The 14,157-nt window shown below is 46.1% G+C and overlaps 6 protein-coding genes across 6 annotated transcripts; 2 read left to right on the top strand and 4 right to left on the bottom strand.

The window, feature by feature from the left end:
* Nucleotides 1–274: 274 nt before the first annotated feature.
* On the bottom strand, nucleotides 275–1,489 carry FOIG_15834 (uncharacterized protein; the record flags this gene model as incomplete). Its single annotated transcript, XM_031217227.1, has 1 exon — nucleotides 275–1,489. One exon carries the CDS (start codon nucleotides 1,487–1,489, stop codon nucleotides 275–277), a length of 1,215 nt encoding a protein of 404 aa, XP_031053024.1.
* Nucleotides 1,490–2,395: 906 nt separating this feature from the next.
* On the top strand, nucleotides 2,396–2,779 carry FOIG_15835 (uncharacterized protein; the record flags this gene model as incomplete). The annotated part of the gene is made up of 1 exon (XM_031217228.1): nucleotides 2,396–2,779. One exon carries the CDS (start codon nucleotides 2,396–2,398, stop codon nucleotides 2,777–2,779), a length of 384 nt encoding a protein of 127 aa, XP_031053025.1.
* A 350-nt stretch (nucleotides 2,780–3,129) lies between these two features.
* Nucleotides 3,130–5,088, bottom strand: FOIG_15836 (uncharacterized protein; the record flags this gene model as incomplete). Its single annotated transcript, XM_031217229.1, has 3 exons — nucleotides 3,130–3,810; nucleotides 3,861–4,784; nucleotides 4,897–5,088. The coding sequence occupies 3 exons, from the start codon at nucleotides 5,086–5,088 to the stop codon at nucleotides 3,130–3,132; spliced, it is 1,797 nt and encodes a 598-aa protein (XP_031053026.1).
* A 2,474-nt stretch (nucleotides 5,089–7,562) lies between these two features.
* On the bottom strand, nucleotides 7,563–9,540 carry FOIG_15837 (uncharacterized protein; the record flags this gene model as incomplete). The annotated part of the gene is made up of 2 exons (XM_031217230.1): nucleotides 7,563–9,238; nucleotides 9,294–9,540. 2 exons carry the CDS (start codon nucleotides 9,538–9,540, stop codon nucleotides 7,563–7,565), a joined length of 1,923 nt encoding a protein of 640 aa, XP_031053027.1.
* A 2,164-nt stretch (nucleotides 9,541–11,704) lies between these two features.
* On the top strand, nucleotides 11,705–12,299 carry FOIG_15838 (uncharacterized protein; the record flags this gene model as incomplete). Its single annotated transcript, XM_031217231.1, has 3 exons — nucleotides 11,705–11,951; nucleotides 12,001–12,107; nucleotides 12,156–12,299. 3 exons carry the CDS (start codon nucleotides 11,705–11,707, stop codon nucleotides 12,297–12,299), a joined length of 498 nt encoding a protein of 165 aa, XP_031053028.1.
* A 395-nt stretch (nucleotides 12,300–12,694) lies between these two features.
* On the bottom strand, nucleotides 12,695–14,113 carry FOIG_15839 (uncharacterized protein; the record flags this gene model as incomplete). The annotated part of the gene is made up of 1 exon (XM_031217232.1): nucleotides 12,695–14,113. One exon carries the CDS (start codon nucleotides 14,111–14,113, stop codon nucleotides 12,695–12,697), a length of 1,419 nt encoding a protein of 472 aa, XP_031053029.1.
* Nucleotides 14,114–14,157: the final 44 nt, after the last annotated feature.

The following is a 14,157-nucleotide window of genomic DNA, read 5'->3' on the forward strand; positions in this document are numbered from 1 at the left end:
ATCCATAGTAGGAAACTTAACTCTTATAATATATATTAGATAGTTTCCTTAAGGATAAATATAATATAACCTTCTAGAATTATATTAGTAGTTCTTTAGTAATAATATAATATTAAAGGAAAGTTTTAATATAAAGGAATAATAATTTAATATCTTAAAGTATTTTATTTAAATTTGCTTTAAATAATAATTTATTTACAAAGAATAAAACTTTAATTTTACCTATATTAAAATAGGCAATAATTTTCTTGTCCTTAAATTCCAATTCTAAACCCTACAACTCAGCATCAACTCTAATAGTATAGCTCTTCTCTGTCTGCTTTACTAGAATAATCTGAACTCCCCATCCAGGAACCTTATATACGCTCACTCCACCCTGTACCAGGGACAACGTTCCATCATTCTTGTCGTAGACGCTATCGTTACCGCAGCCACCTGATTCTGGGGTCACATCTGCAACACGGATAGGGCCGTAGCCTGACTTGACCGATGTATCAACTGTGTAGAGTAATACGCCGGGGGCGCACACGCCCGAATCAAGACCCTCGGGTATACGGGCCTCTACGACAAGTGCGGAGGTTTGGTTGACGGCGACGACAACAGCTTTGACGGCATTGTCAGAAGTGTTTAGTTCTAGTGGGGTAAGAGTGTGCTGAGTAGTTCCTCGCTCCGAAATACAGTCGATAGACTTGTCGTCAATCCAACCCAGTCGCCATTTGTCCCAGGCGAAGAAATCGGGGCCAATGCCAGAGACGTCACCCATGGCACTCCAGCCACCAACGTAGTAACCCAGGCCAAGATCCTCGAACGGGTACAAATCGGCCAAACACATAGTATGTCCGGTTTCGTGAGCCAATACAATCCAGCTTTTCGGTCCCCAAGCTGTAAATGCGTCGGTCCCAACGGTGACGGTCTTCCGGGCAACATAATCACCCTGTCTAGTCTTTGCTCGCGTAACGAAGGTGATGGACCGAGAGATTCCTCTAACACCGACGCTCTTTACGGGAACAACGTAGAGGACATCTGATTCAGGAGGTGGAGGGCGAGTGCCTTTGGCTGTGTAGGCGTCGAGGGCATCCTGGATGTATTCTTGATGTTCTGCCCATGTGAGACCTCGTTCCCATCCATATGATGCAGCAGATGAGGGCATGCGGTAGAACTTGGATAGATCGGCCGAAACATTGAAGGACAGAGCCCCATGAGAAGCCTGCCTGTACCATTCGGTTGTTTGGGGGATTATAGCGTCGTAGAGCGATTGGGGGGTCTCGCCTTCGGCGGCTTCGGCATCAGAAAAGTCAACAAATATCATGAAGCTTTTGAGAGTTCCGGTGCTTGGGGCACAGTCCCCATTGTAGTCGAAGCCGACACTCATATCTACGCTGTCAATGGCGGCCAACTTGCAAGCGGCTTTCGATTTAGGGGGTGTTGGCTTGCAGGCAGCAGCGCTGGCTACAGCAGGCCAAAGAAGAGAAAAAAACAGAATCTTCATGGTTATGCAGCTTGAATAGAAGCAGAATGAGAGGTGATGAGTGAGGGGAGAACAGTTCTCTGACTTGTACATTAGGGCATCTTTTATGCCTTCCTCTCTTCCAACCCCTGAGGCCCATCCTGCACTGCCAACTTCCTATTTTACCAGCATTGCCAATGACTCGAGATTGAACAACTGCAAAGTCCTAATTGAATCGTCAGCACGTTTCAGCTTGGGCAGCTACTGTCAGCGGACCTGGGTGCTCACGTCAGCGGGTCAGTCGCCTTCCCCGATGTCCACGTCTCTGATTGGTTAGTATGGGGCTTCGCACAGGGTCTGGACTCGCCATCATCAATTATCAAGATAGAAAAGTTGCGCTTCCCATGCAACGTCTGAAGGCTATTCAAGCACAGCCACTTCAGCTTAAGTCTCCCTATGACGCTTAGTGAAGCTGGCCGAAGCTCTGCAGTGCCCCTATTGGTGTCAGCTTTCGGTTAGATGGCGTGACTTCATTTGGGGCTGCCTGTCCGCAACTGAAGGCTTTTGCTACACTATTATGAAATGAGTACCGATGATTGAGGTCAGAACTACCAAACGGCTGGAAATTACATCAGCCGTCATCATCTCACCACCTCACGGAAACGGTGGTGAGGATAGATGCCGAGGATGCTTCTGGAACTGCGAATCTGCAACCCTTGTCAGTGATGGTTTAGGAGAGGGATTATACTGAACATCTTCAGCCCACATAAGTCAGAGCTTCCATGGTAAAAAGGTTATGATATCCTGTTCTCCTGTCTATTATAACTACCATCATCGACACTTCAACAACCAACATAGCTCTCAAACAGCCCTTTAATCTTTGGTTCTTTCAAATTTAAGCCTTGCCTTAACTTTGAGCTTCTTTACCTTCCCCTTATACTATTTATAATGCGCTACACCTATTCTCTTCTTGCCTTTGCCGCCTTTGCCGTCACGGCTCTAGCATTCCCTACCGAGAAGCCCTCCGATAATGGCAAGTGGGTTCCTGGTGGGTACGAAGGCAAGGGTACTGGCCACAATGATGGCAAGTGGACACCTACCAAGTACCCCGGCGACAAGTCCGAGACCAAAAAGGACCAGGTGGACACGATTGATGATGACTCCTGGAAGCCTGGAAAATACGAGAGTCAGGGTACCAACTTCGAAGATGCTAAGTTGGCGTCTGAGAAGTATGGTAAGCGCAGTGATGAGGGCAGCTGGCGCCCTGGCAAGTATGAGGGTGACTGTACTGGTTATGATGATGGAAAGTGGACCTCCGAGAAGTATGATTAGAAGAACACTAAGAGGAATAAAGGCGGCAAGTGGGCTCCTGGAAAGTACGACGACAAGGGCACCGGCTTGATAATAGTAACTGGAAGGGCAGCGAGATAGTTTCTTGTCTGAAGATGGATTTATATTAGTTTTAAGTGTAAACATTTTACATAGCACTTAGTAAACCTTGTATCTTAAACTAATTCTTTGTTTCTATTGAGTTTAATATTATTAAGTACTTAGTTATATTACATAATTTAAGAAATTCTAATAATTTTATAATTATTTTAAGATAAGTCAACTAATATATTATATATTTATATCTAAAAACTATAAATATCAGCTATTTACGTTTATAGGAGTAGGACTACCTATTTTGAAGGCTGTTGTTGCTGGTGCTTCTTCGTTGTATACACCTTTTTTGCAATTTGTTTTACTTGCAGTCCCAAACGTTGCGCCATAGGCCACATCTCAGCATATTTTATAAGTGCCCCAATATTTCGACCCATATTTTGACGTAGATCCTCATCATCTTCGGCCACAAAGGTCAATGACCATCTGCTGAGGTGGATTGTCGATGAGAGTGTCACCATGTAAGCAAAGAAATGAGTGTGTTTGAGGAGAGGAACGCGTTGGCTGATCAACTTGCTAAGTTCCCTCGCAGCCCGAATCGTATGTTTCGTATGCGAATTCAAGGCATCGCTGGACACAGCTGGCGTGTTGGGGACGCAGGCCTTAATATTATAAGTCAAAGATGGATCCAGTTGTGAATGAGGCTGGTGTAAGAGAATAGAAATAGCCTGCCACATCATAATGGCCTGGAACATCATCTCATCTAACTCGCCTTTGCAATAAGCGTCATATTTTGAAGGAGGTAAGCGGAGCATCCAGTTGGCGAGGAGCCTGTCGACATGGTCGACCTGTGTTGGCATTTTTTGAAGGGTACCCAAGAGGCAGGCACATTGGATCCGATAGGTATACGATGAAAACGGCCTGCCATCAAACAGTCCCAAGTTTTCCGTATCGTATGGGTGAATGGGGGGAGGTATTTGCTAGGTCTTGTAAACATACAGTAGATACCAGAACTTATAACGCGACTTACCCCTGTGAGATATTGGTACTCCTCACAAGGCAGACCGACATCCGTAGGTACATCATACAGAATAAAGATGTTGGTTTGATGCACACCCGACATAAGGGCATCCACAATGTAAAGCTCCCACCATGTCCTCCGCCAGCTCTCCTCAAGTATCGGAATTCCTTGTCCATTGGTGGCTGCAAATGGATGCGTGTTTAATTTAATTTGAATCGAGATATCCCGGGCATTTGCCATGAGCTTTTTGGCCCTTTTTCCTTGACGATTGCCGTCAAGTCCAATGATGACAAGCAACATAGCCTGCACTAAGAAGCCGTTTTTGAGAGGCGTACCATCTATTAGGCGTGATGCATCTGTTAAAAGGCTGCGAGAGCTGTCTTGCTCGATGTATAGAGAACCAATCCAACGCATAGCTGCAAGCAGGGGCTCCAGGGAGGTCCGCTGTGCTAAGATGAGAAGAAGATCCTTTGGCGGTATAAAGGGATGAGCGGCGTAGAAATTTAGATAAAACGACTCGATGTAACGTTCTCTCAGAGGAAGTGCCCGAGGTACTTCGTTGCCAGTGCCACCAAACAGAGTCTGAGAAGAAAAGGCAGGCAAACTAGTTGACGCAATAGTTTGAGAGAACGCGGCAATTGGGAAGCTTGTGTCAACGCTCGAGTGACTTGCGACATTACCGAAAAACATGGTGGGATCAAAGACAGAAGGGAATTCCAGCGCAGGCGCCGCGGGAGCAGAACCGACTACCGTGGCTGTGCGGTCAACAATAGGGACAAGGGTCTTTGGTGCTGCACGATGACTAGAGGATTGAGTAGCTGTGCGTTTACGGCCGTTATATCCGCGGCGGGAAGCGGCATAGACGCAATCAAGATTAGCAGTTCTACAGCGGGAACAAGGGCGTTGTCCATCGCATTTAAGGTGCCTTCTGCGCTGGGCGCAAGACCAATATTAGCATTCAGTTCTTTTTGAGCATCATCGTCAAGACGAGGCAATGAAACCTCTATCAGAAACAGGCGGTGTAGGGACAGTATGTAGAACTCACGCAAACAAGACAAGCAGCTGGAACCGAAGGAAGGTTACGGCGAGTGCTAGCAGCTACCCAAGGCTCCAGAGATTGCAACATAGCAGGCAAAGAGCTCGCAGCACCAGCAGGCGATTGCAGATTCAGAGTGGCCTGGGCCACGAACGGGCTTTTTTGGCTCAAGGATTCGGCGGAGAGGTACCGTGGGTCCATTTGAACAGGCGGTAAGGTTGTATAAATATCATATGCAATTTCTGCCTTATGGGACCTTCTTTTATTTATAAGTAAATAAGGTAAAAACAAACTGCAATGATAATGTGTATATTTCATAGGGATAGTAGAAGAATTTTAGAAATTAAGCTATTACTGCGCCTCCCCTTTTTATTTTTCAGCCTTAAACCGTTAAGTTAATATTAGCTAATAGCTAGCACGGAATTTCCCGGACTTTTACAGTGTTTTCGCACTATTCCTAAAGTGGAACTTAACCTAACTAGAGTTTATTTGAGAGATATCCATAACTATCAGGTATGGCGGCCAGTACAATGAACATTACACGAATAGTAATAACCAGCTCTAGTTCACTTGGGCCCTAAATACCTATTTGCAAGTCTCTACATAGGTAGCCAGGACATTTACAAGTATCTAAAGGAAATTACCGAGCAGCATCATCTTGGATAGTATATCAAGCTTAGACACAAGATAATTGGCGCAAAGTAGATTAAGAAGCATAAAAAATAGCAAATCCAGATTGTTTAGACAGATGACCAAGAGCTCGAAGTCTCTGATAGCAAGATAAAGGATGGTGAATAGGGCGAACCCTTTATCGAAGAGTGTGATATCTTTATTAACGCTAGCGGCGCAATCCCTAATCGCGAGATATACAGAGGAAACATAATGCACTCAGCCTTATGGCCCGATGCCGATTATGTAATAGGCCGCACAGTCACGCTTATCGGAAGTGGAAGTTCCGGCACTTAGATCCTGCTAGCTATCCTTGATAAAGCGCATAAGATTTATATTATACTATGCAGTAAAACCTGGGTCACGCCGGCCCTTGCAAACCGCTTTGCTAGTAAGAATAGTATAAACAAGTTCTATAGCGATAATGAAAATGAAACTTGGTCCAAGGATCCCGAAGCATATTATGCATATTAAAAGGATATAAAAAATGAGCTAAACGCTTAGTTCCGCTTCCATCTTAAGGATTCCAAAACGCAGAAAATCGGTAGAGAAGCCACCAAACAGCAGATAATAGCCAAGTTAGCTGCAAAGCCAGAGCTTGCCAATGACCTGATTCTGGACTTCCTTGTTGGTTAAGATTGGAGTATAATATTATAGGCATGGCTATGCTAATCCAGCATAGGTGCCAAAGACCTAAGCCAGGCAATGGCTTTCTTAAAGCACTATACTCTCCTAAAGTCGAGATTATCTGGGGCAAGATCAACTCTTTTGAGAAACCGGGTTTAAGGACAGCGTCAGGAAGGCAGCTCAACTCTGATACTATTATCTATGCAACAGGCTTTAACATAAGCTTCATATCTAGATTTTCTATCGTTGGCTTAGACAGCCGTGATCTTTGGGCAGTATAGATAAAAGAGCTTCTAACTACCTACCGGAGCGTGATAGTGGATAAGATGCCTAATTACTTTATCATAATGGGACCCTAGAGCCCGCTTAGCCATGACTTTAGTACAGGCTCCATTAAAAAGGTGACAGGGTATGTTCGGAAGCTGGTGCTCAAGCTGTAGACGGAGGTATATGCGTCGCTGTTTCCAAGAGAAGTTGTTACCAAGGCATAGGTGATATATGCGATAAGGTGGATGGAGAAGATAGCCTTGGTAGAGGGCTGTGCTAGTTCTTTTAAAAATAGTAGCTCTGGTAAAACAGTTATATTGCTTTACCTAAGGACACGTCAGATGGCAAGGGCTTTTTATGTGGAATGTTTAAACGTGGGATAAATAGAGCAACCATATTGATCCCTAATTTTATTAGCTTATACAATCCTATATCCCTTCTACAGCAAACCGTGCATACCGGCATAGAGATACAAGGCCTTTTCCTTTTCTTTTTATTTTAACATACAAAGAATCTATCAGGGTTTAGACTTTCAGATTAACCGAACTAAATGACATAAGCTCTATAGCTTGCTGTGGCATGTTACCTAATGATTTATTATTAAATTCAACTGACCTAATGGTTTAATTGCTCCCCCCGGAGTGGAGAGGATATTCCCATGCGCGGATATAAGCGTGACAGGAATACGTGACAGGCCCAGTTAATGGAGACAATGACAATGGATCGTGCCCAATTTAACTGATGAGTCTAGTCTTACCCTATAACAACAAAACACGGAGATTGCCATGTACAATAATCCCGCCAACGTTAGATGTTCAGAACTACTTGGATACAATATGGCAACAGCTGATGGTTTGAATTGAACAGAGAGTAAAACTAAGTATATAATCGCAAAAGAAGATCAATAAACACAAAGACAAAAGGAAACTTCCGGTTGCGGCCGGTTCCGATGGTGAGCAAGCTCAATCCTCAACTTTCCTCTAGAGCACCTGTCCAACTTCATGTCGACTCGTTATTTTTTCGTTGGGTTGTCTTCCCTTAGTTTATCCTCCAACCCTGAATCCAAACACATAAAAGCATAACCAAGCAACATCTCGTTCGTAGTAACATGTTCAGAATGTCTTGACAGAACCCTTCTTGTTGCTGAGAAAGTCTCGAAGCGCAAACTTGCTGCTTGCAGCCTTTGCAGGAACAGCGAAAACAGGCTGGGGAGCCTTGGCATGAGTATCGACGAGGAGAGGAACAAACTTGTGCACAGCCTGCTTGGCATCATGAAGACAAACAGGGCCAATCTTCTGAATGACATTCTTGATGAAGTCAAAAATGTTGTCGGCCTGAGGAAGCTCAGCATCAAGAGGGATGAGTTTCAGGACTTGGAGCTTCTCTCGAGGAAAGGTAGAAAGGGCCTGGTAAGCGGCATCTGCCATGATGGCGCGTTGAACGAGAACACGAGTAGCCTCAATGTCGCTAGCTGATGGAGCAGTTCCCTGGTACTTCGTGAGAAGCTTGGGCGTGATCACATCCACAGCAGTATTTCCAGCTTGGCATACGATTTGTTCGACAGCAGAAACAGCACTGCGAAGGACAGGACCAAGAGAGGAGAACACATCCTCACGACCTGCTAGAGGAAGAGTGGGTTCGAAGATACCCTTGACAAACCCCTTGGTTGCCTCGCTGGTGGGGAATTGTCGAATGCCAAGGTTTCGGCGCTTCGGGGTCTTGGCTGCAGTGACATTCCCAGCCTCGTCTTCTTGATGGTACTCAATGATACATCGAGCAGCCTCGGCCAGGTAAGGTGCAAGAAGCTCAGAAAGCTGCTCGGCTTGGGGAGCATTGGTGGTCCAATTCTCTTTCATCACTGCGATGATCTCATCAAGCTCGTTAGATTGCTCGACGGCGAATACAGCCTGGAGGGATGCTTCGGCGAGGAGCGCACGCTCAGAGATACCAGAGAGCTTGGTTGCCTTGCCGCTAGAGAGAGTCTCTGCCCCAACGACGTGGCCGACAAGAGATCCAGCAGCGACACTGACAAACTGGCCGACATCATCGATCAGTGAAGATTCGATGTCGAGGGTCTTGGTGTCGACTTGTGAGACAGTCTTGAGGGTCTGGTAGAAGGGATCAACCTCCTCGGAAACGGAAGTATCCGGCGTGTTATCAATCTCGATATCAACGTAGTCGCTTTCGGGGACAGCTTCGGGGATTGGTTCAGCTGCTGGGGCAGGAATCTCGAGCTCAGGCTCCTCGACTGCGGGCTCGACAAAAGCGGGAGCAGGAGCATCAGTCTGTGTGACCTCGGGCTCAGGCTCAGGTGGAGCGACGGCCTCAGGGACGGGTGCCTCGTGGGAGCTGCAGTTCGTGCAAACAGTGACGTTGATGGGGGCCTGTTCGACGGGTTCTTTTGTAGATGCCAATTCGTCAGCGAATGAAGAAGGGAAAGCAATCTGGTCTGACATACCTTGAACGGGGGCATTTTTCACACTCAAAGTGAAAGGTTGAACAACCTGAATGAAAGCAATATCTCGCGAGCGCCTTTCAGAAATCTCAGTCCAGTCGGCAGAGAAAACGACACGCTGACCATATCGGGGCTGGATGTCAGAAGACCCACGTCCACGATATCCAATATAGCATTTGACTTGCGTAGCTGCACCAAGCTGATACTCAGCATCGTAGACGGCCTCGCTTCCAGCGACAACGAGGTCGGGGCTGACGAGGAGTCCGGTGCTGATCTTCCAGATGGAGTCGCCAGTCAATTTGTTGGCGAAACGCGCTTCGATCTTGACAATGGCTGCAAACAGGGAGTATTAGTAGTCTAATTCAAGAGTCTTCCCACGAGCACTTACAGCGAACCATTCCCGCGCCGGAAGAGATGTTAGTGTCAGGAAGAGCCAGTCCATTCTCCTCAACGAAGGACTCAGAGACCCTCTGGAAGCCAGTGGAGGACCAATCAGCGGCAGCTAACCCAGTAGCGTTGAATTCGGATGACTGAAACTCGCATGAGTTGACTGCGACTTCAGCCTCTGAAGAAGTGGTTGGCTGGTCGAGGGTCCATGCAGCCGGGCGGCTGGACACGTTGCAGGTCGAGCACATAGTACAAAGTGTGGCAAGACGAGAATATTAAGTGATAAGACTCTAGTGAGAGAGGTGATGAGCGAAGATGAGTGATACTGAACGGTTGAGAGGGAAACAGTTGAGATCTTATACTTTAGATCTCGGTTCGTGAAGGTGTTTCTTCTATCTCTTAGAATCGGATATGACCACAAACATGATTCCATTTCACAGCAACCCTTTCTTCACCGGTTAATTTCTGTTAACCCTCCTTTCAACCCTCCTGTCCCTTTTCAGTATTCATTCCCGAGGTTTCTTCTCTTCAGCAGCGCCGAATCCAGTCAACTATCCATAATGGGCAGTTCATGAGATCTAGACGTGGTCATACTGGTATTTTCTCTTCAAGGTGGTGGAGAATGTTTCAGCCTGCTACTCGATATTCATGCAGCTTGTGTCACATATTGATTCAATGATACGAGGCTATGTGATATTGAACGAAAACGCAAGCGGCTATCGAAAGCTTGCAGATGCGGGGGCCCAGGTCACCTTAGCTAGGCCTGCTAGACTTTTTCATTACTGAAAAAGTCATCTTCGACTTGGCTTGGCTTTGGTATGCCAAATCCATGTTGATGCACTTTTGGAGAGAGCTGAAAGTCACCAAAAAGGGATAGGATTTCCGTTGCCACATACCTACCTGCCTGTACTTGTCGACGGAGCCTTTGATTTCACAACCGCCACTAACCCATGTCACAAGGCTTTGCCGTCCCATGTGTTATTTTGTGTAACACTTCTTGATAGTATGTTTAATTCCGACAGAGTCTTGATGCCAATCTAGTACAGCAGGCAAAGAAGGGTTGTATACACCTTCACCTTGGAATGTAATAGCCGAGGAATGCATGTCTATGATAATGGTTGCATTAGATAGGGAAACATGCCGAGTGATTATATATACCCTAAGTATATGTTCTGAGGGCGTTGGATATATATCTACATAATGATTAAATCTTTATAAATCTTAATTTCTAAGAAGATATAAACAATTATTATTACCTCTTAGCTTAAACGCAACTTCATGGTATAAGCGTTCTGATTCAGGACTATTATACCAGCTAGCCCGAACGCGAAATGTAATCATTTTGAGATTCTGCGACCTGGTCGTTTGGGTGGCACTCTTTACAGAAGCGTATTGGTGTTGTGATTCCTTTCCTAGGGTTCACGCCATCATTGCAGCATGTCTCATTGCAGCCAGCCTTGTTCAGAAGTTGTTCAAGAAATCATCGACTCACGGACATGCTCGTGATCACGACCGAGAGTGAAATTTCTTTAGAGGGAACCTTGTCTCTGAGTCGCGCAGATCGAGGACGAGTTAGTTCAAAAGAAGCAACGAAGACCACTTAACATCCAGCCACAGCCATCGGTCGCAGATATCCATCCACGATACCTGAAATTAAATTCGGCCAAGTCTCAACACCCAAATAGTAGAGCCCCCGCATACGCGAGAATCCTACTGTGACGTGAACAACCGTCATGGCTGCATGAGACGTGTGATATCTGGTTTCATCTCAGTCAATGTTAATAGTTCAATTGCCCAGGCAAGCCATAACCAATTCCTTCACGGTGTGGCTTCAGACGGGTTAGGGCAGGCCGAGACAGGCATGGGCCCAGACCACTTGTTAGATAGCGCCCCGATTGCTTGTGGCGAGCTGTGCAGCTCAGCTAGCCTCGTTGTTCCAGAAGGGTACATGACAGTTAAAAACAGCGGAGTCAAGGGAGGATATGGTCCGATGTTTGGGAAAGGCCTATCACAGATTATCAAGTCGCGCGTTAAACTTGCCCACAGCCCAGTTTTGACAGCCTTCATTGGTGGGCGAATGCACAAAAGCACGGACTTTCAGATTATCTGTGAGTGCTTCGTAGCGTTTGTCGATCCCCAATAGCTCGTGAATTAAAGACACTATTGATCAGTGCTCTTCTGAATCAGTGGCGATCACAGGTTACCATGAATCTAGAGCTTCTTTTCAGCTCCGCCTGTGATAAATAGTATTGCAATGAGAGTTGGGACTAGTTTTTCAACAGAGGAAATTCGAGTATTTAAACTACAGAACCTTCCACGTCTTCCAATATTTTCATCACTACTACAGGCCTATCAATTACCATTTTATCATAACCTCTTATATCCAAAAACATCAAACCGACTTTCTCAATCATGTCTTTCCCTACTCAAGGAGATCTTCTCTCTGTGCCTGCCTACACTGCGGAGGCTGAGCAGAACGCCGTAGAGATCTCATGGTCCCAGTCATTCCGCACTCGCACCGCTCGTTACTATATCGTCAACGCCCAGAACCAATCCAAGGGCAATACCAATGTTTTGATGTACATTCAGGACCGCTACTACAAGGATTCCAACAGTAATGAGTACATTGGAAAGCTTCCTGGTGCTCGACAGGAGGGCAGTAAGTAATCAAAGACAACTAGTTGAACAATTACTGAGATCTGCATTAGACTCCTGGATCGTGAGCATCACCGATCGCTTCCAGTATGGTCAGAAGAACAAGAATGGAGATGGCCGCTGGGTTGCTCTCCACGATAAGGACAACAAGCCTTACCAGGTACGTACACCATGCGATTACCCACTGAACTCTTGCTGACCTTCAAAGCACCGGTTTATGATTGTCACTATTCAAGGCAAGCTCACAGAGGCTGCCAAGAACTTGGCTAGATCTTTTGGTGCGGGGGAGATTGCTGAGCAGGTCTCGAAGCTTGGTGGCTCCTACATTGGTGACTACCTTCACACCTTCTAATATCCTGGTGTTGCAGGGCATCAAGTCTTGCAATCGTAATATGCCCAAGTGGGTCTTATAGCTTAGTTATGTCCATCCGAATCTATGTTTATTTATATTTATACAATATGCAGTTCACTTTATGCCCGTGACTTCGACGATTTGTAGGTACCCTCATAATGAGACTTTAGGAATATATAGAGAAGCGGTGCTATTAAAATGGTCAGTTTTCAAATGTGGAAAGCTGCGTAAGTGTCTAAAGGGCCATATGTATTCATGAGAAGCGCAAGATGCAGGACGAAAGATATTTCATAAGCCATAAAACTGGTAACAAGGTGTATTAATTCTATAAAATGCATAGTCTAATATACTTTTGACATCGCATCTCTAAATAGGCAATTCAGGATAAGTCTTACCTATGGAGAGAGCATCATTGTTTCGGCTTCTACTACTGCCTCCTTTAATACCCGACAAATAGTGGCCAATTGATCTTCGGTGATTGTGAATGGTGGCGCAAGCAGAATATGATCACCATTAACACCGTCAATCGTAGCACCGCCTGGATACAACGCAACGCCCTTCTCAAAAGCGATTTGCTGCACCAACAGACCAAACTTAGCCGAAGGATCAAAAGGCCGCTTGGATGTCAGGTCTTTGACAAACTCAACGCCCCAGAAAAGACCTCGACCTCGGATATCACCAACTGACTTGCAAACCTTTAGCTCATGTCGAAGTAGCCTCTCCAAGACAAGGCCCATCTTGTGACATCGTTCAACCAGGTTCTCGCGTCTTAGGACTGTCTGTACCGCCAATGCCGCAGCGCATGAAATAGGATGAGCTTGATACGTATGTCCGTGGTTGAAAGCTGCCGAGCCATGTCTGAGGACATCAACGACCTTTTTATGAATGAGAACACCAGCAATGGCAGCATAACCGCCACCAAGACCTTTCGCGATCGTGGTGATGTCAGGTACAACTCCCTCTTGCTCAAAAGCAAAAAACGTGCCTGTTCGGCCAACGCCGCACATAATCTCATCAAGAATCATGATCACTCCGTACTTGTCGCAGATGGCTCTGACTCCCTTGAAATAGCCGGCCGGGGCAGCAACACAACCTGTCGTCGCGCCAACGACTGTTTCCGCGATGAAAGCGGCGACATTCTTGGGACCAACTCGTAGAAACTCTTCCTCAAGTTCAACCAGAAGCCTCGCTGTAAACTGCTCTTCAGTCTCGGAGTCGTCTTTGTAGTGATAAGCGAAAGCAGGCGAGACGTGAGAGACATGAGGGTAAAGGAAGCCGTGGTACGGAGCTCGGCGAGCTTTGTTAGTCGAGATAGACATGGTAGCCATCGTGTTTCCATGATAGCATTGGCGTCTAGAGACAATGTGCACTCTGTCAAGCTCTCCCTTCTCATAATGGTATTGGCGAGCCAGCTTCAGAGCAGACTCAACAGCTTCACTGCCACTGCCAACAAAGAAAGCTTTTTCAAGGCCATATGGATTACCCTCCAGTATAACATTGGCAAGCTCTTCAGCTGGTGCCGTTGTGTAGGATTGTGTGTGAACGTAGCTGACTTTCCGAGCTTGGTCGGTAATGGCTTGAATAACCACCTCATTGCCGTGGCCGATGAGAGCAACAGCTGCGCCGGCACAACCATCGATAATTGTTTGGCCGCTCGATAACTTGAGCTCAACTCCACTCGCGGACTCGACCATGTAAGGATGTTGGACAAGAGATCTATGCATTAAATATCCTTCTTGATGCATGGGTTTGACGGGCATGGATGATTGGAAGGTGGGGACTTCAGCAAAGTCCTCAATCGTTGAAGGCGCCATGTCGATTAATAGAGAATTGAGGCAGAGAAAAGGTGCAATGCTAT

The sequence above is a fragment of the Fusarium odoratissimum genome (assembly GCF_000260195.1).
Source record: "Fusarium odoratissimum NRRL 54006 unplaced genomic scaffold supercont1.60, whole genome shotgun sequence".
In the NCBI taxonomy this organism is placed as follows: Eukaryota; Fungi; Ascomycota; class Sordariomycetes; order Hypocreales; family Nectriaceae; genus Fusarium; species Fusarium odoratissimum.